The sequence below is a fragment of the Rhinolophus ferrumequinum genome, chromosome 22 (assembly GCF_004115265.2).
Source record: "Rhinolophus ferrumequinum isolate MPI-CBG mRhiFer1 chromosome 22, mRhiFer1_v1.p, whole genome shotgun sequence".
Lineage (NCBI taxonomy): Eukaryota > Metazoa > Chordata > Mammalia > Chiroptera > Rhinolophidae > Rhinolophus > Rhinolophus ferrumequinum.
This window is the reverse complement of record NC_046305.1, coordinates 51109404-51135249: the sequence shown is the minus strand read 5'-3', so window position 1 is coordinate 51135249 and position 25846 is coordinate 51109404. Positions and strand designations below refer to the sequence as shown.

General features: G+C 50.3%; 2 protein-coding genes across 5 annotated transcripts; one reads left to right on the top strand and one right to left on the bottom strand.

The window, feature by feature from the left end:
- Positions 1 to 404: 404 nt before the first annotated feature.
- Positions 405 to 16349, bottom strand: PRUNE1 (prune exopolyphosphatase 1). Of its 2 annotated transcripts, XM_033092580.1 has the most exons (8): positions 16123 to 16349; positions 10228 to 10320; positions 9490 to 9692; positions 7859 to 8043; positions 6652 to 6810; positions 5852 to 5946; positions 4067 to 4225; positions 408 to 2290 (listed from the first exon to the last, which is right to left on the bottom strand). In XM_033092580.1, the coding sequence occupies exons 1-8, from the start codon at positions 16159 to 16161 to the stop codon at positions 1862 to 1864; spliced, it is 1362 nt and encodes a 453-aa protein (XP_032948471.1). In that variant the 5' UTR covers positions 16162 to 16349; the 3' UTR covers positions 408 to 1861. The 2 variants fall into 2 exon arrangements, with proteins under 2 accessions (XP_032948472.1, XP_032948471.1); XM_033092581.1 differs by lacking the exon at positions 16123 to 16349 and having other exon boundaries at positions 405 to 2290; positions 10160 to 10286.
- A 1247-nt stretch (positions 16350 to 17596) lies between these two features.
- MINDY1 (MINDY lysine 48 deubiquitinase 1) lies at positions 17597 to 25767 on the top strand. 3 transcript variants are annotated; one of them, XM_033092579.1, is made up of 10 exons: positions 17597 to 18171; positions 20526 to 21093; positions 21465 to 21522; positions 21937 to 22001; positions 22396 to 22554; positions 22891 to 22993; positions 23359 to 23501; positions 24312 to 24503; positions 24819 to 24962; positions 25228 to 25767. In XM_033092579.1, the coding sequence occupies exons 2-10, from the start codon at positions 20641 to 20643 to the stop codon at positions 25306 to 25308; spliced, it is 1398 nt and encodes a 465-aa protein (XP_032948470.1). In that variant the 5' UTR covers positions 17597 to 18171; positions 20526 to 20640; the 3' UTR covers positions 25309 to 25767. The 3 variants fall into 3 exon arrangements, with proteins under 3 accessions (XP_032948470.1, XP_032948469.1, XP_032948468.1); XM_033092578.1 differs by having other exon boundaries at positions 17598 to 18171; positions 20315 to 21093; XM_033092577.1 differs by having other exon boundaries at positions 17598 to 18171; positions 20278 to 21093.
- The last annotated feature ends 79 nt before the right edge of the window (positions 25768 to 25846 follow it).

Here is a 25846-nt window from a genome sequence, read left to right as displayed (position 1 = left end):
TCTAAAGGGGCTAGTCTTGGGGGGGGGTAGAGGTTTATGTAGTAAGGCCACTTGTTCTCCTCCTCAGACTCCTCATAACCTGGAAGCTGCTTAAAAAAAAAAAAAGACAAAAAGGCAACAGTAAAACCCACTTTGGTTTTAAGACTATGTTGGCCCTACCTTTTGAGCATAAGCAAAATCAGCAACACAGAAGTATGTTTTCAGGAGGGTTCTGGAGGAAGAAACAAATGAAAGGCAAGGCTGAGGGTGACGAGAGACAGAAGACTGTTGTGCCTTATTCCTAAAGAGTCAACGGAAGGAAAACATGAAGTAGAGCAGGAAGAAGGGAGATGAAACTTGAGGAGGCTGAAACAGTGATCTGAGGCAAAGGCCTGATTATAAGTTGTAAAAAGAGACAATACGACCCCAAACAGGAAAAAAAAATTTAATACTTTAACAAAATGCAAAATAAAGTACCCAAATTACAAAACATAAACTCTTTTGGTTCAGTAATCACACGACTATTTTCACCTTCCAATGGCTACACACATCATCCCCGCAGGAAGTCCGCCCGCCCCCCATTACAATGAAGACGCCACGCGTCACACCCCCCCACTACTCAGTGAAACTGTTGGCAACTTATGTGGAATAGAGCTGCGGGGGGTCGGGGGGACAGGGGGACAGGTCTGAAGAGAAAAGGAGACTACACGCCGAACAAGTCAGGGGAGGGAGCTCTCAGCCGGTCACTAAGGTCTGAGACGCACCTCTGTACATGCTACATGAGGCCGACCGAGTCCCTTGGCACAAGCACGTATAAATACAGACAATCTGGTGACCCCGAGCATTCCCAGGGAAAACAGAAAAATAAAACCCAAAACATTCAGAGATGCAGAGAGAAAGGATGGCGGCAAGAGGCAGATCACAGAACGCGAGAGAGGTTTGCGTCCAGGTCCATGGTGTTATAGATGGGAAAATGAGACCTAGAGAGACAAAGCGTCGCAAAAGACTCATGGTTCATGGCAGCTGGTGTCAGAACTCCAGGCTTCCTCTTAATATGAGCAAGAGAATAACACAGACAAGAAACTGACAGACCCACTAAGGCTGGGGACAGAGCCCGGGCTCTTAACGCAGTTCTGCTGGCTTTTGGGAAGAGTCTATGAAGTCTTAGGCCCAGAGCACTCCAGAACCAGGGTCTGTTGGGTCTCCTCAGGCTCCCCGTGGCTTTGGGGGAGAGGAATCCAAAGAAAGTGAGAGCCGGGCCACCTGATCAGGACAGAAGATAATGGCCTCTACCCTGCTCCCCGGTAATGCCGGAAGAGTCACAATAAGCTCAGAACAGAAATTTCGTCACCTCAGAATCAGACATCGTTACCTAGCTGGGGGCAGAGAGAGGGGTCACGAAGTTGGAAATCTGCTAACGGCTGAAAACTGGAAGAAGAGTTTCCAAAGCACTCCATGTTTCTACCTAGCTTGAAGTAGGTGCTCAGTAATAAATACTTGACTTCACCAGAGAATAAGTGAATACATGGAGACCGTAAGCGTGTGGTTCCATGAGACACCGGAAAGAGCCTCGTGGAGGGCACTTCTGGGGCACACGTTCTCTGTGCCCCTGGCAAATGAGATGTAGGAGAGTCAGTGCAGACTTAAATCATTAAATTAAATAATAAAATTTGATTGGTAGAGACGGGTGGGGGGGGTGGAAAGGCAGAAAGCCACTCCTGAAGCAGCTGCTTTCTTGTACTTCTTTCTCCTCCCAGGTTTATGACCACAATCCACCAGATCCTGGAGCAACGAAGACAATTGCTGAAACGTCTCAAAACATGCAAACGTCTCAAAACATGGTTCAAGCAACTTCTCTCGCTATGCTCGCCTGTCCCAACAGTCACTTCTTGGACAGGGAGGCACCGGTGGTCTGTGACAGCGAGATCTGACTGCACTTCTCAAAGATGGCCTCGGCGGAGAGTTTCGGCAGCCCCTGATCCAGAGGGCACTCATCCACCAAGCTGTTCATGGGTGTGGGGGGCAGTGGGGGGTCCTCCTCATCTTGACTCAGTCCAGGAATCAGCGGGGTACCTGCCCTGTCCAATTCTTTGTCTACCTGCTCCCTGGACACACCCCCTGTCTCAGGCTGCCCCGAAGGGATTGTCATGGAGTCAAAATACGCTGACAGGGCTTCCTGGAGCAGAGGCAGAAATTTCTTCCGAGAGACCTGGGTGTTGCCTTGGACGTAGGCCTGGAGGTTGGGGTGGCTGCTTGGGACAGGGGTCAGCTTCAGGGACGGAGACTGGGAGCATTCCAGGACCCCACAGATCTAAAGGGGAGACAAGATGGGGAAATGGTATATAAGGCGGTGGCTGAGGCAAAGAGCTGAGGCTTCCCAGGTACAGGCTTCTCTTACAGAGGAGAACACGGTTTTTTTATTAAGTCACCTAGAGTTCAGTTTCATTGCTTGCAACCAAAGGCACATCAGCTAATACATCTAGTATTTCAGAAACAGAAGAAACACTTGAGACCATAGACTTCATTTTATTATGAAGTCAACCAAAGCCCCGAGAGATGAACAAAATTGTGTAGATGATGGTGGAATCTGAACCAGAACCCAGGCCCCCCAGCTCCTAACACTTGTTGTTAGGAGGATACTTGTTGTTTCCAAGTGTATTCCTGGGCTCAAAAACTTGAACTCTAGCCTTAGCTGGGACAGGACAGACCTCTACTGAGGTCGGGAAAGAATCAGGGCGGAATGAATGAACAGATCAAAGTGGGGTGGGACGTAGGCCAGGCACGGTGCCACGTCTGGCCATTTACCAATAGTCTCTCTTGGAATCCTCACAACTCCCTTATAAGATTGGTATTACCATTACTCTCATTTACAGGGAGGGAAACTGAGGCTTAGACAGATTAGGTAACTTGGCTAAAGTCAGAGCTTGAAGGAAGCAAAGCTGACACTGGAGCCTAGGTCTGTCAGCAAAGGCAATGCTCGAAATCGCTGTGTTATACTGTCCCAACAAGAGGGAGAGCGGCAATGGCACGGACAGTGGGAGAGGCCTCCTGTGGCCCAGCACAGCCAGGCTGTGGTGGGGACACAGTGGGGACAGGCACTTCTATCAGCCGAGGGACCCTTTCCTTCATGACACGCTGGTAAGAGCCACCTGGCACCGAGTGCTGACTGTGCCCAGCAATATACTTTACACGATATTGTGTTTAATGTTACATCAGACTGATTACTGAGTAGGTAATATCATGCCACTTACAGACTCAGAAGTCAACTGACTTGCCTTAGCTCAAAGAGCACGGAAGTGGCAAACGGAGACAGAAAAGCATGTCTACCTGCCTTTAGAAACTAGTTCTTTCCACAGGACCAAACTACCTTCCACTGAGTGAAGTGACACTTGTTTCCTGTAGGAGAAGGCAGGCAGAGAGAGGTGGAGGGGGGCAGACGTACCTTTCGCGGGCTCAGAGGGTTCTCTGGCTGTAGTCACCAGTCTGGCAGTTCTCACACAGCCAAGCAGCCCAAAGAGCCCCTGGACCGCCTTACGTCCACTTTTAAATTCTCCTCTGGGCTAATGAGTAACCAACAGAGGAAAAGAAAGGGGAGGAGGAGGGCAAGGGGACCACATGGCAGATCAGGCAAGAAAACAAACCTGCTCCCAGACCACTTCTCAACAGTCAGCGCTAAACAAGAGTAATTAATTGCTGCACAGGTAAGTAGCAGAAAAGCTTTCTCTTGTGTTTCCATTTTCAAGACAATAGGGTAAAAAAAAAAAAAAAAAAAGAAAGAATCGATTTTCAGGGGTGGGAATCAAAGATTACACCAAGTCTTAACTCCAAATTTATTTTCTTTGAAGCCGATTTTAAGTTCCTTCTAAGTAGGAACCGTGTCTCTAATTCTCTTTGGAATCTCCCTTTCTCAACAATGATTAAGGGTATTCACGTATGTAGAGAATGGGAAAAAGCGGAGAGGGGAGATTTTGGGAATACGAAGGACCTGTGTCAACATAAGAACCAAGGAGAGGTCTTACCACAGAGGGCAGCGCGTATAGGCAGAGCGCCGCAGGGCCTTCGGGATGGAGAAGGGACAGAGACTCACCGTCATTCGGAGGGCTGCATGGGGACAGAAAATAGCCAGCTGCCTCACTGGCTCATTGTGAGGGTTGAAAACGATCGTCATGGCAACCAGGGCATCGTAGCTGTGAGCCTGGCAGTAAGCACGGAGGTCTGCAATGAGACCAGACCTCTGCAGGAAGGCCTGGAAGAGAAGAAATGGACAGAGCTGAGGACGACAGCTGGCCCCTCACTGTCACCACCAACACAACACGCTTAGGAAGGGTTTCTCTCTCTGCACGTTACCCTGGGACTGGTACGCCAGAAGAAGTACCTGGATGTACTCTGTGCTGGGAGGCAGTGTGTAGAGTGGGGAGAAGATGGGCTTTGGGTTCAGATAGAATTGGTTTGAAAATCAGCTCTATTACCTATAGCTAAGCATTATGTTCAAAGAGTTAGGTTAACCGCCCTGGACTTAAGTTTCCTCGTCTGTAAAGTGAGGATGAAACATTTACCAAACATGGTTGTTTTAGGAATTACAAAAATTCCCCTGTTCTTGCAATCAAAGGTCTTTGCCGTTTGGGTATTTTAATTCCAAAATGGAACAACGGGGCACACAAATAAGAATAGACACGTGACAACTGCATCCTTGGCTCTTCATCCTTTGCCAATCTATGCTCATCTCCAACATCTCACGCAGTGTTTCCCCCAGTGGATCCCCCAATGGAGAGCACCCCCACCTGTTTCTGATCATGGCTTCTCTCTCCCTTTGGCCCTTTTAATGTGTTAGTTTGCTTTGTGCTTATGGGACTTGGTAAGCCTTTTCAGTTCTTATGTCTGTTTTCCAAACTAGGTTATGAGTCGTAAGGGAAGAGGTCATGCTATTTTGTTTTATTTAGTGTTTTAGCATTTGTACACGGCATTTAGTAGAAAGCTGTGCAGACTATGAGAGTATGTGTTCAGATCAGGTTGTCGAACGATTTAAACCCATATGATGTGGAACCAGGAATTCAAATACCACTTCAGATATCAAGCATCAAAATTCTACTCATTCACCCATTTCACAAAGTTTATTGAGCAGCCACTGAGTGCCAGGCATTGGCAAAGGTGCTAGAGACACAACCCAACCAAACCCAAGAAGCAGGGTCCTCCCTCTGGCGGGGCTGATACACCAGCAGAGGAACAGAGACAATAAGCAAGGAAAACATGAAATATGATTATTCCAGTGTGTTAAGTGCTACGAGGAAAACAAAGTAAGATAAGTGCTAGAGATTTCTGAGTGGGGAGGGTATCATTTCAGTGAGGACGGTCAGGAAGAACTTCTTAAAAGAGGGGACACCTGTGCTCAGTGAGACGGAGAAGCCGGCGCTGCACAGGGAAAAGCGAGTGCAAGGGCCCTGAAATGGGCATGAGCTTAATGGCGCCGAGGAACAGAAAGCAAGCCAGTGTGGCTGCAGTACTGTGAGGGCAGGAGTGGGGAAGTGGGGCTGGAGTGACGTGAGGTCGGAGAGAAAGACAAGGGCCAGACCAAGGAGGGCGCTGTAACCACAGCCAGGCCTTTGCATGTTATTAGAAGTCCACTGAAAAGGCGGTAAAGGGAGGGGCGGTGTGATCTACCTGACGTATCAAGATCGCTCCGGCTGCTGTGGGGAGAATGGTTTGTAGGGGCGCAAAAGTGCAGGCAGGAAAACCAGGAAACTGTGGGAGTGACAGAGACGGAGAGACGCAGGAAGGTACGAGATGTCCTCCGGAGGAGAGCCAGGCGTGAGGGGCAAGAGTACCTCCCTAACTGAAGGTTTTCGTGCCCACCACAGCTACACCTTGCTCTTACCTCCAAGTCCACATATATTGCACTAATGGCCACCTTGAGGCCTTGTCTGGTGATGGTCTTCTGGTCCTTTCTCAGCATCTGCTCGGTGGTCAGTCCTAGAAAGCAGATGTGAGACTTGGGGTCAAAGAGCCCAGGGCCCTAAGACCAGGAAGGTGAGGATACCAAGATGGGCCAAGGAAGAGGAAGAACACAGCCTCTCTTTGGGGCAATGAAAGGACTGGTAACTGAGAATGTCATTAGATAATCAAAATTACTTTAAATTACTGGGTCACAATAGTTACCATTAGAACAAGAGAGAGAAGGATAAAAGGAAGAAGGGAGCCTTTTGCTTAGGATTCTCCCCCTTTCTGTGTTTTTTTCATTGTCTAAAAGTACATGTGGCACTTTTCTTTCTATACGTCAAGAGGTAGTAGCTGGGTAGAAAATTATGGAAGATTTTTTTTGTTCTCTTTCTTTGTCCTTGGTATATTCACTTTGGTATATTTCTTCTGCTTCCAGCTCTCACTCTGATAATTTAGTATTCTTTTGGCATATTTTATTTCTATGTCTATATTCTGATTAGACTGGAAACTCCGAGACTCTTACTCTATTCCTCCTCCTCCTCCTTCTCTTCCTCTTCCCCCACAACAGCTCACACAGAACAATCCCGTCAACGACTGATCAGTGCCTGATCGCTCGCACACCACCTCGGTTCTCCCCAGCATGAAGTTTAATCATTACGCATAGTATGAAGTTGTCTTGGTGATGCTCCCGCCATTTCCACACCTGGGCAGGAGAGACGTCAGTTCACCCCTTCCCACCTGACACATCAAACTTTGCCTTTTGCAGAGAATCAAAGATGTCTTTTCTCTCGGGCAGATCTGGGAAGAGGGCCTCCAGTTGCTCCACGTATTTCTTGTCCTTTGGGGTTGCCTTCCCAATGGTAAGGTCCATGTTGACACAGTCTAGGATGATTGTTCCTGGGGAGAAGGGACATGGTGGAACTCAGGTCTTGTGGCCCTCCACGCACGACCCCTAGAACACACGCAATCCTCCAAGCAAAAGGACGTGATACAGAGGAGACGGCGCAGCAAACTCATTGAAAACAAGAAACTGGGACTATGTCCTGAGAACGACGGCCCAAATCCGAACTCAAACGCAGGCAGGGAAGTGGGGAAAAGGAAGAAAGGAAGCCTGAGCACCTCAGTCCTAGGAGATTGTGAAACCTAGTCAGAGAGAGGACCTCTGTCTTCTGCAGGCCAAATTCCAGTGAAGAATCTTATAAGTTGGAAAAGGGAGTCTAGTCGAACTCTTTTGCTGTCTTTTTTCCCACAAATGGAGAAAATGAGAATAAAAAGGTTAAGAGATTTCCTCCAAGTCACATAGATACCGTGTTTCTCGAAAATAAGACCTAGCTGGACAATCAGCTCTAATGCACCTTTTGGAGCAAAAATTAATATAAGACCCAGTATTATATTACATATTATATCATATCACACTATACTATATGTTATATTATATAAGACCCGGTCTTATATTATAGTAAAATATTATAGTATAGTATAGTAAAATATTATATATTATAGTAAAATATAGTAAAATATTATAGTAGAATAAGACCGGGTCTTATATTAATTTTTGCTCCAAAAGACGCATGGCTAGGTCTTATTTTCGGGGAAACAGAGTAGTTATTTCCTGGGCAGAAAGAGCATGAGAATTTGTGTCCTGCTTCTTCGGCTACCCCTCTTTGCATTATGCTGTGGGGCTAAGGCAGCTCCTGAGTCCGCTGTCCTGGGCTTCCTTTCTGCTTTTTCCAATAAAGTATCCCCTAGGCCTTTAAACAACAAAGTATCCCAAGCCTCTAGCACCTAATTGTGTCCTGAAAGACTCCTATTCTTTGCTATGAATGGCCTGAATGGCTCTGAGAGGGTACGGTCCAGCTGGAAGAGTCTAGACTTTTCCACTCTCCCTTCTCTGGGATAGGAATAGAGGAACTAACTAGTCAGGCCCCAACCAAGCCACTCTCACCGTGCAGAAGCGCTGCGGTCTGCCAATCCAAGATCTCTGGTGCCCCCTGCAGGATCCGCTCTGTCACCAGGGTGGAGCAGGACCCCACCAGCTCCACCGAAACATGGCAGGGAGGGCAGCGTTTCTGCTCGATGGGCCGATGGTCGAGCACCTCTGCTACTGCTTCCTCTAGGGCTGCGTCACTTCTGTGTGGGGTAGAGGGTGGGGTGCGGGGGAAAGAGAAAGAAAGAAAGGTAGGAGCATTCCGCTGCTTCTGACCAATTCCCACGTCACTCATGAAGCAAAATACAGGCGTCTCAGGCCAACACGTAGACCTCTGGTCCCGTCTACCTCTCACTCACTCCTCTCAGTTCTCCAGTGTTATAACTGACGTCATCTTTCAATAGGTCCTGTGTAATCTGGCAAAGTGTCTGCCACCAAGACCTTCCTCACATATCTGATGTCCTTTAGGGCTGTCTTTCCAAATGATACCCTTGATACCAAACATCTAAATCTCTCCTCTTCCCTCAATTCGCTTCATACCCCGATTCCAGGCAGCTCACCAGATCCTGTGGCTTCTGTCTCAATCCCCTCCTTGCCAACCGTCTGCTACTGTCTTATTCTAGGCCCCCAGTGTCTCATCTGGACTATTCCAATAGTTTTGTAACCAAACACCTGCTTCCGGTCCTGGGTCTTCCTAAGCTGTCCTCCACGATGCTACCTGAGTGATCATTTGAAGAATGCAGGTTTGATGAGTTTAGGACCTGGGATAAGTACAACTAACATTAGTCCCCCACTGTCCTAAAGCAAAGTCTAATCTCCTTGGCAGGACCCACGAGGTGTCCAGGCTCTGACCCCGCCCACCTCTCTAGTCTTATCTTTTTTCTATGTCCTACTTCTCCCTCATAGTTTACGCTCCAGCCATGCAAAACAAATTCCAGCGCTCACAATTCACCACGCTACTTCATGCCTGCCTGCCTCTGCTTATTCGAATCTCGCTCTCTGCCTGGATGTTTTCCCTACGTACCTGGGTTCCCCATTCCCTGAGGAAACTCCTAGTCCTCTTTCAAGGCTGAGATCAAGGGGCAACTCTGTAACCACTCCACACACACACAACCACTGCCCCCTAGAGGGACACTTATCCCTTAACTCTAAACCCATTACAAGGACCTGTTTGCCTAGTTGATTCTTCCTGACTGAAAGCTTCTTGAAATCATGGACTCTGTCTCACCTGCATCCTCTGAACAGAAGTTTATTAATGAGTGAATGGATGGCTGGACCCACGCCCTGAGGCTACCCTCTGTCAAAGTCCTGCCATAACCACTGGGCTCAGGAAAAAACTATACATTTTACTACTAGCAGGAGCCAGGCAGACAGGAAGGTCTCCACTTGTGGTGCTTCGTCGGCAGTTTCTTCTAGTCCTAAACTAGGGATGGAATTATGGTAGGTGTGCACTTTTGTTAAACAGACACTAATGAGATCCTGCCTTGTGTAGGAAATAATTTTGCTTTTTTTCTGTATCTGATATGACCCATCAATTACGATTAGCCTGTGAGATCTCCGAGAGCAAAAATTCTTTCTCTCTTTCTGTTTTCCTCATCACAGGGCAACAAAGCCCTTGGTAACTATCAGCTGAACCTCCGGCCACTTACGGGGGTAAGACATGATGGTCAACAAGTGTGAGGGTGAGACGGCCAGCCTGGCGCAAGGCATGGAGGTCAATCTCGTCCCGGAAAATCAGGAGGGACTCTGGAATGTGCATCTTCTGAAGGAAGAAGACGCTGTCCCCTCGTAGAGGTAGCTCCGAACGTTTGATATTTAAAACTGGCACGAAAACGTCCTCCGCCTCTGTCGTCTAGAGAGGAAAGTGAAAAGAAGCCATGGCAGTGTTTTGGCACAAACAGGAAACAGAACAAGACTATTGGGACCCAGGGAGACATGTTCTTGGGTAAGTTACTGCCTTCCCCGAAGCCACAGTGACCCAGTGGATGAAAACAGAAGGCCAGCGCTTGACCTCTCTCCTTCTCAGCAATAACATGAAGGTCAACAAGTTAACTCAAGGAAAAGACCTAGTAGTTCTAGATGACACGGACAAGGGATTCTCGGTCTTCCAGAACTGCCACATGGCATGAGGAATTCGCACCAGATCACCGCTACCCTTGAGGAACTCGGTAACAAACTGTCTGCCTAGAGCTTTATGCTTTACAATGCGGCCAGATACACGTACTCATTTGATCCTCACGGCAACACTGTAAAATGGTATCATTTCGGGCTTGACAGAGGGTGACATGAGACTCGGCAAAGTTAAGGGGTTGAACTTACCCAAGACTAAACGGCGTCAGGCAGCAGAGCTGGGTGTTGAATCCACATCTTTTCACTTAAGTACTCACCTTTGCCAGGTAAAACGCCAGGGCGAGAGCTGACACCATGGAGTCCAAGTCACACGCTTCATTTCCCAGCACAACGTGCAGCCGTCGGGACTCCTGGGGAGGAAGGAGGAAGGGACATGCGCAGAAGCATCATTACCCACTTCCACCTGCCTGACACACATCCCCTCACTCATCTTCACAGAGGAGGGAGGCCAGGTCATCTGAGGGGTCCCCACCTCATGGATGAGGACGTTAGCTGAGAGGGCGCCCAGGTTTTAGTGGAGTTTTGAGCATTCCACACACAGCCAGTTAGTGGGAAAGTGTCCTTTCTTCTCCGCTACACTGTCCCCTCGAATGTTAACTTACGGAAGAACAGCAGGAGACAGAGAATACTCTGATTTCTCATGTGGCTTTGGGCACATGAGGAGGAGTCAACGGCAGGGCATCTGGGGGAGCTGAGGCACTGAAGCCGTATCAACCCTGGTTTGTTTGTTCCCATTTTCAAAATAGGGAAGAGTCCTTCCACTTCTAAATCATAAGACTAGGCAAACAGACTTGGAAAATAAGGTAAAAATAAGGTCTAGTCCATGATCCACTGGTCCATGAGCAGTCCCCTTCCCTGAGGAGCCTCAACGATAACCAGATACAACCAACACTCGCAGCCCGGGAAGCAGACGCTTTCCCAGCAGGCTGAGATGAAAGTGAGAACAGCTGCGCCGGCTGGCACTCGTGGATATAAAGCTTTGGGAAGTCCAGCTGCTGGAAGAAGTCTGAGGAGGGAGCAGCTTTTTATTAACCTGCTCCTCTGCACCTTCCTAACTATCAGTTTTAAATTATATGCATTAAAACCTCCAGTGCCCACAATAGCAGAGACAGGGGTTTGGTTTTATTTTGAAACATTGACTTGTGGGCCGTGCACCGTGCTAATATTTTTACGAGCATGAACTAATCATTTCGTCCTCAAGCACCGATCTGAAGACATCGGTACTTTAAGGATTATGATTTCATCCCAGGTATGAGCATTCTGCCAGGTAGGATGAGACCATAAGGTACACGGCTTAGCTTAGGGCACAAGAATTCTCTCTGATCACTTTGCTTCTGAGAGACGAAGGGAAAAGCGAGACCCAATGAGATCCACCTGTTACAGCAGTGTTTCTTAATTTCAGTACTCTTGCCATTTCAGACTGGGTACTACTTTGTGGTGGGGGCCGTCCTGGGCCTGACAGGCTTCCCTGGCCTCTACCCACTAGATGCCAGCAGCACCCCCAGACAATCAAATGTCTCCAGATTGCCAAACATTCCCTGGGGGGCAAGATCACCCCTGGTTGAGAACTACTGCGTGACAGAAAGCTGAAAATCCACACTCTGGCTTCTTCAACCAGGGAAGATTTACAAGATGGAAGAGTTTAGAAAAGTGGGCAAGGGATTCAGGGGAGAAAAACATAGGAATGAACAGTTATCAATCACATAACTTTAGGAAAAGGAAGTCTAAGGGAACCTAGAATCATTTTCCCTGTATTGGCTGTTACCTGCTTGCGCCACCCCCCAGAAAGCTATAGCCAGAAAGGCGCAATTTCAGAAGATTTCTGGTGGTAGGAATTGCCTTATCTAGTAACTCACTAGGTTCTTGTTTTTAAACCACCCTCTTTCTCACCTCCTACTCCCACCGCTAAGAAAGAAGAACAAAAGGCAGAGGTCATCTGTCAAGATTTGGGGCGCAGGGCCTCTGGGGAAAGTTTGTCCTGAGGTTCTGCCCTGTGCCGTTCCCCTAAGCCTAAGAGGCTGGCAGCCAAGACCCGTTCCAACTGAACAGCATGGGGGACTCTTTTCAATATTAAACTCTTTTCCAACACAATATGAGAAACTCTGTACCCAAGACCCCAGTCCTAGAGTAACTCCGCTGACTCGCAATTCCTCCTCCTGACACCAGAGAAGGCCACTCTGTTTCCTGGATACCAAGCACTGCCCAGATGGCTGTGGACCAAAGCAGGAACAAAGCACTTGAGATAAGTGGCTACACAGATAAGTCGCTCGCTGACGCAGTAAGGGGAGTGGCACTATGTTCTCTATAGAGCTAATATACAAACACGGGTGGCCATAGCCCCTGATGGTGGAGAAAAAGGTAAGAGGAACGGAGAAAAGGCAGAGCAAAGGGGAAAGACCTATTGCTGGGCCCTCGGAGAACTTTTCCCAGTCTCACTCGTATTACCGTGTTTCCCCAAAAATAATACCGGGTCTTATATTAAGTTTTGCTCCAAAAGACGCATTAGGGATTATGTTCAGGGGATGTCCTCCTGAAAAATCATGCTAGGGCTTATTCTCCGGTTGGGTCTTATTTCCGGGGAAACACGGTAGTACTGCTTCATTCCAGTGGCAGCAGAGTCAGGCTGGATCAGGCCTCCAGCATCGACAGAAGGTTGAGCAGCAAAGCGGAAAGCAGGGAGCAAATACACACGCCACGGCTCTGGGCTGAGGGGAAATGAGTTCCAGGGGGAGGCTAATAACCCTTTGCGCTCAGCCAAGCTCAGCCAGCAGCCAGAAGAAACTACTGCAAAAGGAATAGTGCTGTGGGACCTTTAGCACATCTTGGAGTACGAGTGACCGAGGGAGATGGTGGCATTGCCATCCTGTGCAGCACCCCCCATTCCCGCAGCCCGCTGGTCTGGTCACTACCCGCGAAATGAGATGTGCTCGGGCCCAGCCCCGTCTGTCCTGCTCTGTCTGAAAGCAGCGGAGCTCCCCTTTGTAAAGACCAGACTGGGGTTGAATCCCAGCTCTGCGTCTTCCTTGCGGTGGAATCCTGGCCTCCGTAAGCCGCATGATTCCGTGTTTTCCATGAGGATACTACTGCAACCAATTTCATGAGGGTGTTCCGAGGAGTCAATGAGACAGCACAGAAGTGCCCACCCTGTAGTAGGAAAGACAGCTCCCTTCCGGGCCCTCTGCCTCCCCACCCGGTCAGGCGCTGTCCAAAGCCCCCTCTCTTCCGAACACCACCCAGGCCAGAGCAACCCCCCTCCTCTAGACCTCCAGCTGTCAGCACCCGTGGCTGTCACAGGGAGCTTAACTTCTACCTTAAGCAACTCACTATCTTTTCCTGGGTTCTGATCCCTAACATAGCTCGCCAGGTAGGCAGCCATGTGCTTTGTTGTTCAAACCAGGAGTCTCTTGTGAATGAAAAAAGGTGCAACTAAGGATCACGTCAGAATAAATGAAGGCTTCCCTGGGCAAACGGGTGTAGAAGGCAACATTCTCCTGCCATTTAGGAAAAACAGGGGCAACTCTTCACCCTCACCCCATCCCCGCCAGCTTAAGGCACAAGCCAAACAGCCTGTTTTCTGACCATCCGCAGAAGAGTCCAGAGCAAATATAGCTCTACTTAGAGCATGAGGAAACCTGAGCTGCCAACGGAAGAAATCCAATCTCAGAGCCACAAGTAAATATGAACTTTTTTTTTCTTTAAAACAACAACAAGCCACTACTTGGAATGACTATATCCTGATGTTCTTTGTGGTCTGGGGGGGTCGGGGGGGGGGGAGAGTGCTGGCAAAGAAAACCACTTCCCTCCTGAAGCTGAATGTGGTCTGATGCCTACCCCACAAAATAGTTAATAGGGGAGGGTAAAAAAAGAGACAAGAAGCCAGAGACAGAGAAGCCCTCCCAGCAGAGAGGGGGACTGACCGATTGCGATCCCAGGACTGTACATTTCTACGGAAAGCCAACCACTCCCGGTTCCTGCCTCAAGCCTGAGGAAGTGTGGACAACACAGATTGATTATCGGAAGGCTTCAGAACTTGCACCTGAACTTGAGTACAGCCCCACCCTGAAGCAAAGATTCTTCCCCACTAGGGATGAGACACCATGAACAGGACATTTTGTTAACCAGGATTTCTTTTAAATGGAACAACCTTACTGTCATTGGAGCAGAGGCTGCGGAAAATTCCTCTGGTATCAAATGCTAAAAATATGGTATCAACAAGAGAGTTGGCTGGGTTATCAGCCGTTTCCATCTTGTGTAAAAGTCAAGCATTCACAATTCCCTACAAGTTAAACTACAAAAAAAAAAAAAAAAGCTAAAATGGAAACACTCAAATTTAAGTGTCTCTTACTCATGTCTTCTTGACACAAGAAACAAGTGTGGCCTCTGGGGAATGAATGGGGAGAAGAAAACGAATCTTTTTCATTTCATATCCTTTTTGTATTAAAATGTTTTCACCATCTACATTTACAGCTTCTGTAATTAAAAGCAATCTAAATTATTGTTGTTCCCTCACTAATATCCCTCGAGTCTAATTTTCTTACCCCCCTCACCCCCCTCCACCTGGCCTCGGCTAGGCTGTGTGATGAGGAAGAGTTCTAAGCTACAACCTCAACGCTCAAGTTCACACGTTCGGAAAAATTAAGATCTAAACCTTGCCCCTTGGGGAATGAATGCAGACACAGAAAGGTCAGGATACCAGCAATATTAGAAAAATCCAGTGTTTTCAGCTTCATACTGCTGTAGAAAATCGCCCCTTTTTTGGCACCCTCTGTATACTGTTAACCTCTGGAGGGCAGATGCTGGGGGATAGATGCATGCAAGGAAATGCTATTTGGTGGTTTCAGGTCCAAGGGTTTCAGATCAAATGGTGGGAGAGACCAGTCATCTAGGTTGTGTGTGTGTGTGTGTGTGTGGGGGCAGATCCAATGCTTAACACTAGGAATGGTGCCGCAAAGACTCTACATTAGTCCTCTCATGCGTTCCCGGTGGTAGAAACTGGAGGTAACCAAAATGAATCGGTTCCAAATCGCCGTAGGCATTATAACAACTTTCCCCAAATTTGTATTTCACAAGTAACTGGTGTTAATTGGTGTTAAAACTGAACTTCACCCCCATTCTTCAGGTGAGGACCTGCATTTATGCCAGCAGCTAATGCTGCAGGAGAAATCAGGTGACTTTCAGGATTTGTCAAAGACCAGAATCTATGGCCCAGGGGTAGTCGCAGCTTAAGATACTTAGAAAGGAAGGCGAAGTCACACATCTGTCTAAGTTTCCACAGGGACAGTGTAACTTGAAGTGGGGGTGGGATGGGGGGGAAGGGGGACAGGCGACCTCCTGGAACCTCTCCGGGCCAGCTTTCTGCTGCTGAGGATAGCAGCCGAACGCTGCATGCCCAGTCTGCATGGCGGGAGAGTCCAACTGGCTCAGAGAGCACCGAAAATAAGCCACAAAGCCCTCAAGAGTCGTGTTTATAGTTTTGATTCCAAACACACTTTGTGCTTATCTTCCAGGCGGGGGTGGGGGGTGGGGAGAGGGTGGGGGGGTTATGTAATCGGTGTGCCTTAAGGCCACGGAAGAAAAACTGTTGGCAAACCAATGCAGGTTGGGGGTGAACAGATATGCCTGGTGTCTTGTGTAGGCTGATCATAAAAACAGCTTTAAATGACAACCCCACGACCACCTCTCTATTCTAGGATGAGTCAGGCCCGCCAGACAGAAACCTCGTTCAGTGGCAATAAAGTCAGGAGCACAGGTACCCCCGGGGTTCACCTGGAGGCCAGTGGGCCAAGGAGGCCTCGAGAGCGGAGCACTGCAAGAGGGGCGGGGAGAAAGGAACACACACAGCTCCGGGGCACCCCTGGCGGCGGCGCAGCCCTGGACCTTTTGCCGGAACTGACCCAGGCGACAGCGGGCAGAGGCTCAGATGCAGGACCCAGACCCACGATTTTCCTCCCCGCTCTCTGGCAGACCCCAAAAGCAAGGGGCCAAACATGGGGAGACTGAGCTGTATTCCCACTGTCAAGAGCTAGCTTCGCGTTCCCCACTGCTCTGGTCCCCAAGCCCCGAGCCCACAATTCCGTGTTCCCTCCACACAGACCCTCCCCACAGCCCACATCATCGCTCCATTCTCACAGTCACAGACAGGAGTGCATTACCTGCAAAGCAGCTCGACAAGCCTGCAGGTAGTCCTCCATGGTGAAGTCCAACGTGTGCCGCCGCCCCTCGCTGTGGAGAGGTTATCCGGCAAATGCGCCCCACCCCGGACTCAGGGGCTTGTAGCTACAGTCAGGAGGCGGGACTCGAACCCGCCATGCTGGGATTCGGCCCCGACCCGGGGAGGAAGTGCGTAAGCGCGCATTCCTGGAGTCCGACGTCGCCCCGCCCCCAGCGGCGGAGGCGGAGGCGGAGGCGGAGTTCTGCGCCCGGAGACTCACGGGATGCCTTTCCGGAGGCGCGAAGTGGGGCGTGGCGCAGGGCCTCCTGGGAGTCGTAGTCCAGAAGCTCCGAAATGGCTCCAAGAATTGAGGGAAGGAGAATTTTCTAAGATCAGTCATTTGACATACAAACGTGTATGTGTCACAGTAACCTGTCTTCGTGGCATCCGAGCTTTCCCTCTCTAGTCAGGTTAAATAGAGCATCTTTCCATATATTACACTGGGCCTCTGGTTGACATCTTAAATTACACATGGCAAAACAGCTTTTCTTCATCTTTCTTGAATTCTCCCCTTTACCAAACTGACCCATTGCCACCAACTCTGTGACTGTCCATGTGATAAAAACATTAGAATCATCTTTGGCGCCTCTTCTTAATACCTACAATCTCTTGCCAACTCCTGCTGCTTCTTTCTTTCTAATATAGCCTCGGAAATGTCTCCTTATTCTTTTCCTGGATTGTTGTAATCTGGGTTCTTTGCTCTCTGCCTCCCTAGTTGTGCCAACTGCCCTTTCCGCCTTCAGAGTTGCTTGCTCAGTCATCCTGCGGCAGCCCAGTACGTAGAGTTTGGAGGGCCCTTCAGAATGTGCAGTTGTGTTCCAACCTCCTTCCAACTGCCACCTTCCAGGCCCACGTTGTACAGAATGCTGCAAACAAATGTACTCTCATCATCAAATGTTCCCTCCTTTATTAATCCATCCTTTTGTTTCCTACAGCCCGACTGACACTAGCTTTTGCTGCTCCCCAAGCTAGCAGCTGAGAGGAGGTGAAGCCTGTGTGGGAACAAGGACCGGAGCACAGGGGTATCGGGTCTCCTGCTTGTTCTGCAACTTCTCTCCCTGCTACACTCTTCTCCCCACAGCCTGGGCCTTCTTGCACACCTATTTCTGCACTAACAGCCCAATCAGTTTCATTTCTGGACCAAACAAATGATAAAGTAAGAACTTGGAAAAGAGCAGGATTTTTTCTTTTCTTTCTTTCTTTCTTTCTTTTTGTTTTTTTACTTTAAATGGGTAAACGTGTAAATATCTCGCTCTTTGGCCCTGCTTCTGTGGATCCAGAGCAAAGGACTGCCTTCCCCGAGAAAGCCCAAATCCAGCGGGCTGTTGCTGTCCAGCCCTGCTCCTCCCCGCTCGGCAAGGGCACTTGCTCTTCCCTGCTCTCACCAGAGAGGCACAGCGCTCCGTCCCTTTCAGCGGCAGGCGGAGGGAAGAGAAAGGCTCTGTTGTTTTTCTCTCCTTGTTTCTCGCTCCCTCACTGCTGCTAATCACCAAGCTGCTGACCAGGTCAGAGAGCCTTGATGGAAACCCTACAGTGCTGGGCAGGCCCCTTCTCCAGGAAGCCTTTCCTTGACTAATTTTTCTTTGTCTCGATGGGAAAAAACGAGGGAAAAAGAGAAAAAAAGAAGAAAAAAGAACCACAAACTTCCTTTGAAAAACAGCTTGTAGTCAGGGCCTGGAGCGCACGCCCTAGACTCGGCGACTCAGGAATCCTGAAGACGCGCTCTGAGCAACCTGGGGGGGGCACCTGGGTTGTGCCCCTGCCTGTGCTCACCCTCCTCCACTGCCCTGGGTCCTGGGCGTGAGTCCGGAAGTGGCCAGGACCCAGCCAGGACCGCCGCTCTCATAAACCTGTATGTGGAAACTCTGGTGTTGACAGCTGGAAGGCAGCTGCGACTGAGGCGGCACCCCTCGTTGTACCCACCGCCCCTATCGAATTGCCAGATCTGAACCCTCCTTTTTAGTCCGGAAACAGCACCCACTTCTTTAAGGTAAAAACTTCGTTTTATCCATTTCTTTCACCTCCTCTCCTACCCTCAGTTATTTTTCTCTCTAGCTCTGGGGAGGTGACACTGACTAACCTCCTACCTTTGGTCTCTCCAAGTCTGGAGGGGCTAAGGTAGGGGCAATACGTAAAAGGGAAGCTGCTTGGTTTCTTCATTTTCTTCTTTTTCTGCCCTGTGGTGGTGGTTGACTTCTTCTGAGGGGAAAACTTAAACTATTAGTTAGTTGCATGAAGATCTGGGTCACACTGAGAAGGAGATTGGAGTGGGACAGTAAGGGACATGTGGGGAGAGGAAAGTTCTGGGGGGGAGGGGTGGGAGTCTTACCGAAGCTACCTACCCATTTTATAGGCTTCTGCCAACTTTTGGCTACTTACTGCCACTGCTAGGGAGGGGCCAGGGCTATTTTAACTCCCTCACCCACCATCAGAGGATAACGCCAGCTGGAGAGAATGCGTAGGACTTGAATTGAGAAGAGGGAATCCTGATTTGTTTGTTTGAGTACCCGCCCCTCCTTTCCTGCTCTGACATTCCCCATGCCCACCCCACCAGACATACACCTTGTAGAGTGGAAATCCTCCATTATGTTTCCTGCCCAGCTGCGTAAGGCTTAGCCCACTCAGCTTTGCCCCGTTTCTCTGGCACCCAGCTCCCTCCGTTGTCCAGCTCCTGGTTTCTTTTGGCTCAACCCCTCGCCAGCTAGCTGCCCAGCCCCCACTTAATTATTGATCATTTTTCTGGCATTGGACAAAAAAAGATAAGAAATGAGCCCTGCTTTCCTCCAGGCTTTTTAAACTTTCTTAGGCTCTGGTTTCTGCGTCTGAGGCTCATCCTAAGTGTCATTTGGGAGGGGAGGAAAGGAGAGAGGAAAATAAAGTGTCAGGCCTGCAGGCAATTTTTGCTACTCTGATTCTAAATTAGCAACATGCGAATGAGATGCAGCTAGCATTAATTATGTCTGAATCAGGGGGATGATCAATTTGGGTGACTAGGTGTATTTCGGGACTTTTTATGTTCCTCAACTTTATCTCCCAGGCCATACCCTTGCCCTAAATTCCTGACAGATTACAAGAAGGAAGCCATGACTTCAGGGTAGGAAGGAGCTGGAGAAAAGACAAGACTTCTGGCAAGTTTAATGTCTCCCCATTTCTTACCCTGAGCCAGGGCACGAGGGGAGCAAGGAGTTTGAAGGGAGATGTTTTCCAGAGGGTAGAGTTTGTGGCTTTTTATTGTTTACTATCCACAGGGTTAATTAAATGTCTGTCCCTGCTGAACTTGATGTTTTGTGCGATAGAGAGCTGGTTAAACAGGTCCAGGTTCACACCTAAAATGACCTAGATGGGAACAGACAGAAAGCACCAAGGCACAGACAGGTAAATATACCTGGAGCTTTTTTCAATGTAAATCGATGATCTGTATTTCTATATTCCATAAATAGTGGGCCAAAATGTATCCCTGGGTTTAGGCAGTTTTGGGAGGAGAAGTTCCTATCTCACCTCCAGCTGTCCAGGAAAGCTTACTGGAGGATTTGTGCGGGGCAATGGTCTCTGTGGTCCTAATGTGAACTTATTAATCAGTACCAGTCTCCGACTTAAATCCCTACGGCCTCCATTTCCCCTCTCTAGCCTACAGGAAGCCCCTCCCAAGACCTTTTTGTTGTGGTTTGAGATTGTGTAAGGTTCAGTAGAGTCCTCTGACACGAAGGACTTCTCCTCACCAGCGGTTCGTCTTGAGGGGCATGATATTGACTCTGCATTTCTATTCTTCACTCCAAGCTCTATGTGGCTGTTCATGGCTTCGTCCTTGAGCTGAGGCAGAGAGAAGGTAGCCCTAAGGGTACAAACAGCCTGTGTGTGCTCAGGATGGTCCACGAACAGCGGAGTTTTGTGTAGGGCAGAGGAATTACTTGGATCTTGGCAAAGGTGGGGGTTACCGACGTGATGCTTATTACAGGATGAGCTAAAGCTAAACCATGTTAAATAGCCATTAGTTTAGTTTTACCATTTCTTTCTCCATCTCTTTCTCTTCTGTCTTTCTCCTTTCACTCTGCCTTTTCTCTGTCTTTTCTGCATTCCGTGTCCTTATCAGTTTCAGGGAAGCTGACTCCACCCAATGTCTTCAATCCCACTAGAATCATCTGTCCCAAGCCTGAAGGTCCTGTACATTCATTGGCCCCATCTGGTCACAGCAGGTTAGAGGTGAAAAGAGCTCACGCTGGGGCTGCACTTGTTTACCCAAGCTGACCAAGACACGCGCCCCCGACAGGAGTGACTGCAGATACTGTCCAGCCTTGCCCACTGCAACCCTTTTCCAAGACTTTTCTGGGTCCGTTTGCTTTCCAGCCCAATGCTTTCCTTTGTATGGGATCGGCCTCTGTTTTGCATACCAAGCCTGGATTAGGCAGGTGCCCGAGGACCAGGAAGTCCTTTGGTACCCCTCAGTAGACTCCTCCTGACCATGGAAGACCACCTCCCTGAGCACCTGGCCTCTGGGACGGCCAGGACCGCAGAAGCAGTCAGCTCTGAAAACCACGAGGTCCCGTCAGAACCAGATGAGCACCCTCAAGATAAGGATGCTGGAGGTGCCGACGGGGCAGCCGGGGAGCAGGAGCCAGCCCAGCACGCCGCGCTGCCAGCCCAGGGCCGGGATAAACTCGAGTCCCTTCCTCCTGACACTAGCTCAAGCCAGCCGGTGCCGGCCCATGGCACACAGCCCGAGGGAGAGACAGAGGGGGCGTGCTCCAGGCCCCAGGAGTTGCCCCAGTCCCCCAGGGCCCGACAGCCAGAGTTGGATTTCTACTGTGTAAAGTGGATCCCCTGGAAGGGAGAACGGACGCCCGTCATCACACAGAGTGCTAACGGCCCTTGCCCGCTCCTCGCCATCATGAATGTCCTCTTTCTTCAGTGGAAGGTGAGAGATGCTTTGGATTGGGGCTCAGAAAAAAGGGGGGGGAGTGTTCTCTTCCCTGACCCACCCCCTGGAGCATCCCAATGTTTCTCACACCAGTCAAAACTTTCCAGATGATGCTGTTTCTCCAGCTTGAACAAGTGAGATAAAATGTTTATCAAAACAGGACTACCTGTCCTAGTCCTGTACCTTCCACCCTCTGGCACATGGGACTGCCTTGAAGTATATCACATTTCTGCCCCCGCCCCCATTGAAAGCCTTCTTTGTCCATCACCCCCCTGCCATCTCCCCGCCTTTCTGTGAGTTTCTCCTTCAGTGCTGTGTGAAGGAAAGCACTCACGTGGTCGACCCTTTGGTCACCCCTTTGCCTCCAGGTCAAGCTGCCCGCTCAGAAGGAAGTGATCACCTCAGACGAGCTCATGGCCCACCTCGGTGAGTGACTGGGCCTTGACGGGAATTACGCAGAGGATTCAAGTGCTGTCTGCTCACCAGAAATCCAGGACATGGACGGACTCCGCGTCTGGGGTTCTGATGTGTCGGGGAGGACGGCGGTCTGGGGGGCTTTTCTGCAAGGCTGGGGAATGAAAAGCAAAAGTCAGGGTGTCAGGAGTCCTGGCTTGTAACCCCAATTCTGCCCTTAGCTTTCACTATGTGAGCTTGGGGGGGCCGTTCACCTGTGTGAGCCTATTTCTTCCTCTGAGAAATGAAAGGTCTGGATTAGATTCTGAGGCCCTTTCTAGCTTTAAAAATCTGTGGTCCCGTGACCTCACAGCCAGTCCCCAGGAGAAGACAAAGCGGCTTTGGGGACAATCAGTGGGTAGGCTGATGAGGAATCCTGTCTTGTAGGAGACTGCCTCCTGTCCATCAAACCCCAAGAGAAGTCAGAGGGACTGCAGCTTAATTTTCAGCAGGTGAGCAAAAGGTCTGTGGACAGCGGGGGGTTACAGGTGAGTAAGAGAAGCCTTTCTGCTGCTTTTCGTGAAGGTTCCTGGAACTATGATTTCTTTCTGTAGGAAGAAGAGGAGGGTATATCTGCATCCTAGAAAATATGTTCAGTTACATCAGCCGAAGAAGGGTTGAGGCAAAGGGGGGAATGGAATGGCTTGTTAGAGAACCAGGGAAGAAAAGCAACAAGATTAATGTTTCATTTCTGGGAGCCGGGTAGGGGGAGGGGGGGCTAGACTATCCATCATTTTCTAACTCCCCTCCAGCTTTATTGAGATATAAATGGCATATACCATTGTGTAAGTTTAAGATGGACAGTGTGTTGGTTCGATAGACCCGCCTTTTCTTTCCTGCCCCCAGAATGTGGACGATGCAATGACAGTGCTGCCTAAACTGGCCACAGGTCTGGATGTCAACGTGCGGTTCACGGGCGTCTCAGATTTTGAGTATACACCTGAATGCAGCATCTTCGACCTACTGGGCATACCTCTGTACCACGGCTGGCTCGTGGACCCACAGGTGAGGGTGAGAGGGCCCCCGTGAACCTCTGATCCAGCTCAGGCTGGCAGAGAAGCACAGTTTTGTGGGGTGAGGGTTAAGGAGGTAGGGATTAGATTGGTTCCAGAAGGTAAAAGCGTTGAGAGGCAGGACCCAGTGCAGAATTCCTTGAATGTCAACCATTTTGAGGCGGTACCGTTGAAATACAAGCAAACCATATACAGTTCTTTAGACATCAAAAGTTTCAGGAACCTTTGGTCACGGGTTGCCGTTCTTGTGGGCTTGGTTCATTTCCTTCCTAAAAAGGTCTCAATGGTTTATTGTTTTGTACCCCCCCCCACCCCGCTGCCCATGCAGAGTCCCGAGGCTGTGAGTGCAGTGGGGAAACTGAGTTACAACCAGCTGGTAGAGAAGATCATCACTTGCAAGCACTCCAGCGACACCAACCTCGTGACCGAAGGTGATTTCCCTCCCTTCCCCTCTGTGGGTCTTACGTGGAGGGAATGGTGGCTACTTAGGTTTATTGTTTGTCTGTCTCCCTCCGACTATATCCCACTGGCATGTAAACTCCATGAAAGGGAGTCTGGGGAACTGTGGTAGTTCCCTGGCACGTCCCCCTGTTGCCCAGCGCAGTGCCTGGTACGAGGTAGCTGCTCACTCAGTAACGCTTTGTTGAATGAATGAATGTGGCCAGGCTTCGGGGAAGGGACTTCAGACGGTGGGACACCCCTAGGCCTGTTGACAGGGACTGTCTGGGGGGGTCCTACCAGTTATGACTTTGGATTGAAGCCAACCCCCCCTCCTGCCATCTTGTGCCCTTTGCAGGCCTGATCGCAGAGCAGTTCCTGGAGACCACCGCGGCACAGCTGACCTACCACGGCCTGTGTGAGCTGACGGCGACGGCCAAGGAGGATGAACTTAGCGTCTTTTTCCGCAACAACCACTTCAGCACTATGACGAAGCACAAGGTGATGGGGTGCAGGAGTGGGGGAGGGGAGTGCTCTTTCTGTCCTCAGGCCTCTTCCTTCCGGGTCAGTGCTTCAGTCAGGAGAGGGTAGATTAAGCTCTGGTCACACGTGTCCCTGACCATCCCTGTGATTTGCCAGAACAAAGGTTTACTTCTCTCAGGCCACATGTCCACTGCAGATTGGCTGCACATCTGTCCCACATCATCACCACTCTGGGACCGCGGCTGACAAAACACAGCCTTTATCTGGAATATAGGAGGGGCACCATGCACTCGCTTTTACTGCTTCTGCCTGGAAGTGACACGTGTCATTTCTGCCAACATCTCACTGGCCCAAGCAAGCCATGAGGAACAAGCCTGCCATCAGTGGGGACAGGAAAGTATAATCCTCTCCCAGGAAGGGACAGACAGTGGAACTTTTAAACAATACTGTGGTCTTGCAAAGTTAGAAATTACCTGAGCTCTCTGGGAGGAGCGGGACAGGCCTTTGGTTCTCAAAGGATTTCTCCTCATAGCCGTCGGGCGAGCCCAGAGAACCATGGGAAGGAGGGGAGGAAGCAGGATCTTGGGTGGGACCTCCACTCTGAGGACCCTGCTTGACCACAGTGACCACCTAGCTGACCATACACTCAGTCACCCCTTCCCTCTTCCCATAGCCACACACGCATAAAAGATGCTCACGCATCCAGTGGCGTGTTCCAGCCGGCACTCCAATTGGTTCAAACGGTCTCTGAGCATGTCAGATGATCTGGGCAGCAAACCACCTCTGTATCACTTACCCCCCCAATCAGCTCCATCCTCTTCCTTGCAGAGTCACTTGTACCTACTGGTCACCGACCAAGGCTTTCTACAGGAGGAGCAAGTGGTGTGGGAGAGCCTGCACAACGTGGACGGCGACAGCTGCTTCTGTGACTCTGACTTTCACCTCAGTCATTCCCTGGACAAGGGGCCTGGAGCAGAAGGTGGGAGTGGCTCCCCCGAAAAGCAGCGGCAGGTAGACCAGGTGTGTGGGGCCTTTGGGAAGGGTGCAGAGAGCTCGTTCACTCACTCACGTCCGAGCGCGTTTGGCCGTAGGCCAGCTGCATGCATTGGATCATCCAGAGATCGTAGCACGTGACGCCCATGCACCTTCCCTTTGTTACCTTTGGACCCTCTCGTGCTTGCTGTGTATTCTTTGGCATCACGGGGATCTACTTGGCTGTGGATTTTGCTGGGACGGAGGAGGAGCTGAAGAAGTCGAAGGATGAGGAAAAACGGGTTTGGAGACCTAATCCCGCCGGCCGGCCGTGGCCCACACCTTGTCCTTACCCCCCTCCAGGACTACCTGATCGCCTTGTCCCTGCAGCAGCCACAAGGCACGGTGGGCCTTAGCGACCTGGAGCTGGCCCAGCAGCTGCAGCATGAGGAGTACCAGCAGCAGCAAGGGGTCCAGCCTGTGCCCGCCCGGGCCCTGGCGCCACGGGTGAGCCCCCTGCAGCCCGCCCCTCCGCCTGTCCACAATCCCATTGTGCCACCCCGGCCGCTCCCAGTCCACGCATGTGCGATTGTGATCCCTGCCTGTGGCTGTCTCTTCAAGGATGCCCTCGGGGCCCTGCTGCTGTCTGTCCCTTGCCCCTGCGCCCCTTCCTGTCTTTCTCCCTCCTGATCCCGACCCCCGCTTCTACCTAGAATCTCAGGCCTTGTGCTCTGGCAAGGCTGACGGATGACTGGTTGTTACATCCACACAGGGGAGAGGAGCCACATCCGGACGCCCAGCCAGGGAGCGTCGACAGAGGCCGAAGCAAGAGTCCGACTGTGTCCTCCTGTAGCGCTGCCCCGTGCCAGGCTGCCCTGCCTCTTCTCCCAGAGGCCCTGGCTAGCTCGCTTGCTGCCCCGTCAAGCCCCAAGATACGCAGGGTAACTTATTTATGGACTGGTGGGGATCTGGGCAGGCAGTCAATGCCAAGGTCAGACTCGGTGACATCCTTGCCCTCATGTGCTGCGGCCTTCGCTTCCTGCCAGTCACCCAGGGCAACAGTAGGGCTAGCGGGGTGAGGATTTCTGATTCCCAACTCCCTTTCCCCAGGATATCACACTAGCACACAGACTCAGGCTTCGGGTGAGATCCCTGTCTAGAATGCATCTCCCCTACTTCCCACCCCTGGCTGGCTGGGTCCTCCGGCCTACACTGCAGGCCCGCCTTCCTTTGTTTAGGGGTTTGATTTGGGTTTCTATCTCCATTATTTGTAACGCCTTCTAGGGGTTTGGAAATAAAACTTGTTTCCTGAGGTGTGTTGTTTGCCTTACCCTGCAGCAATGGGGTTAAGTACTTGACCCAATTGAGGAATGCGAAAGGGGAGGGAGGGT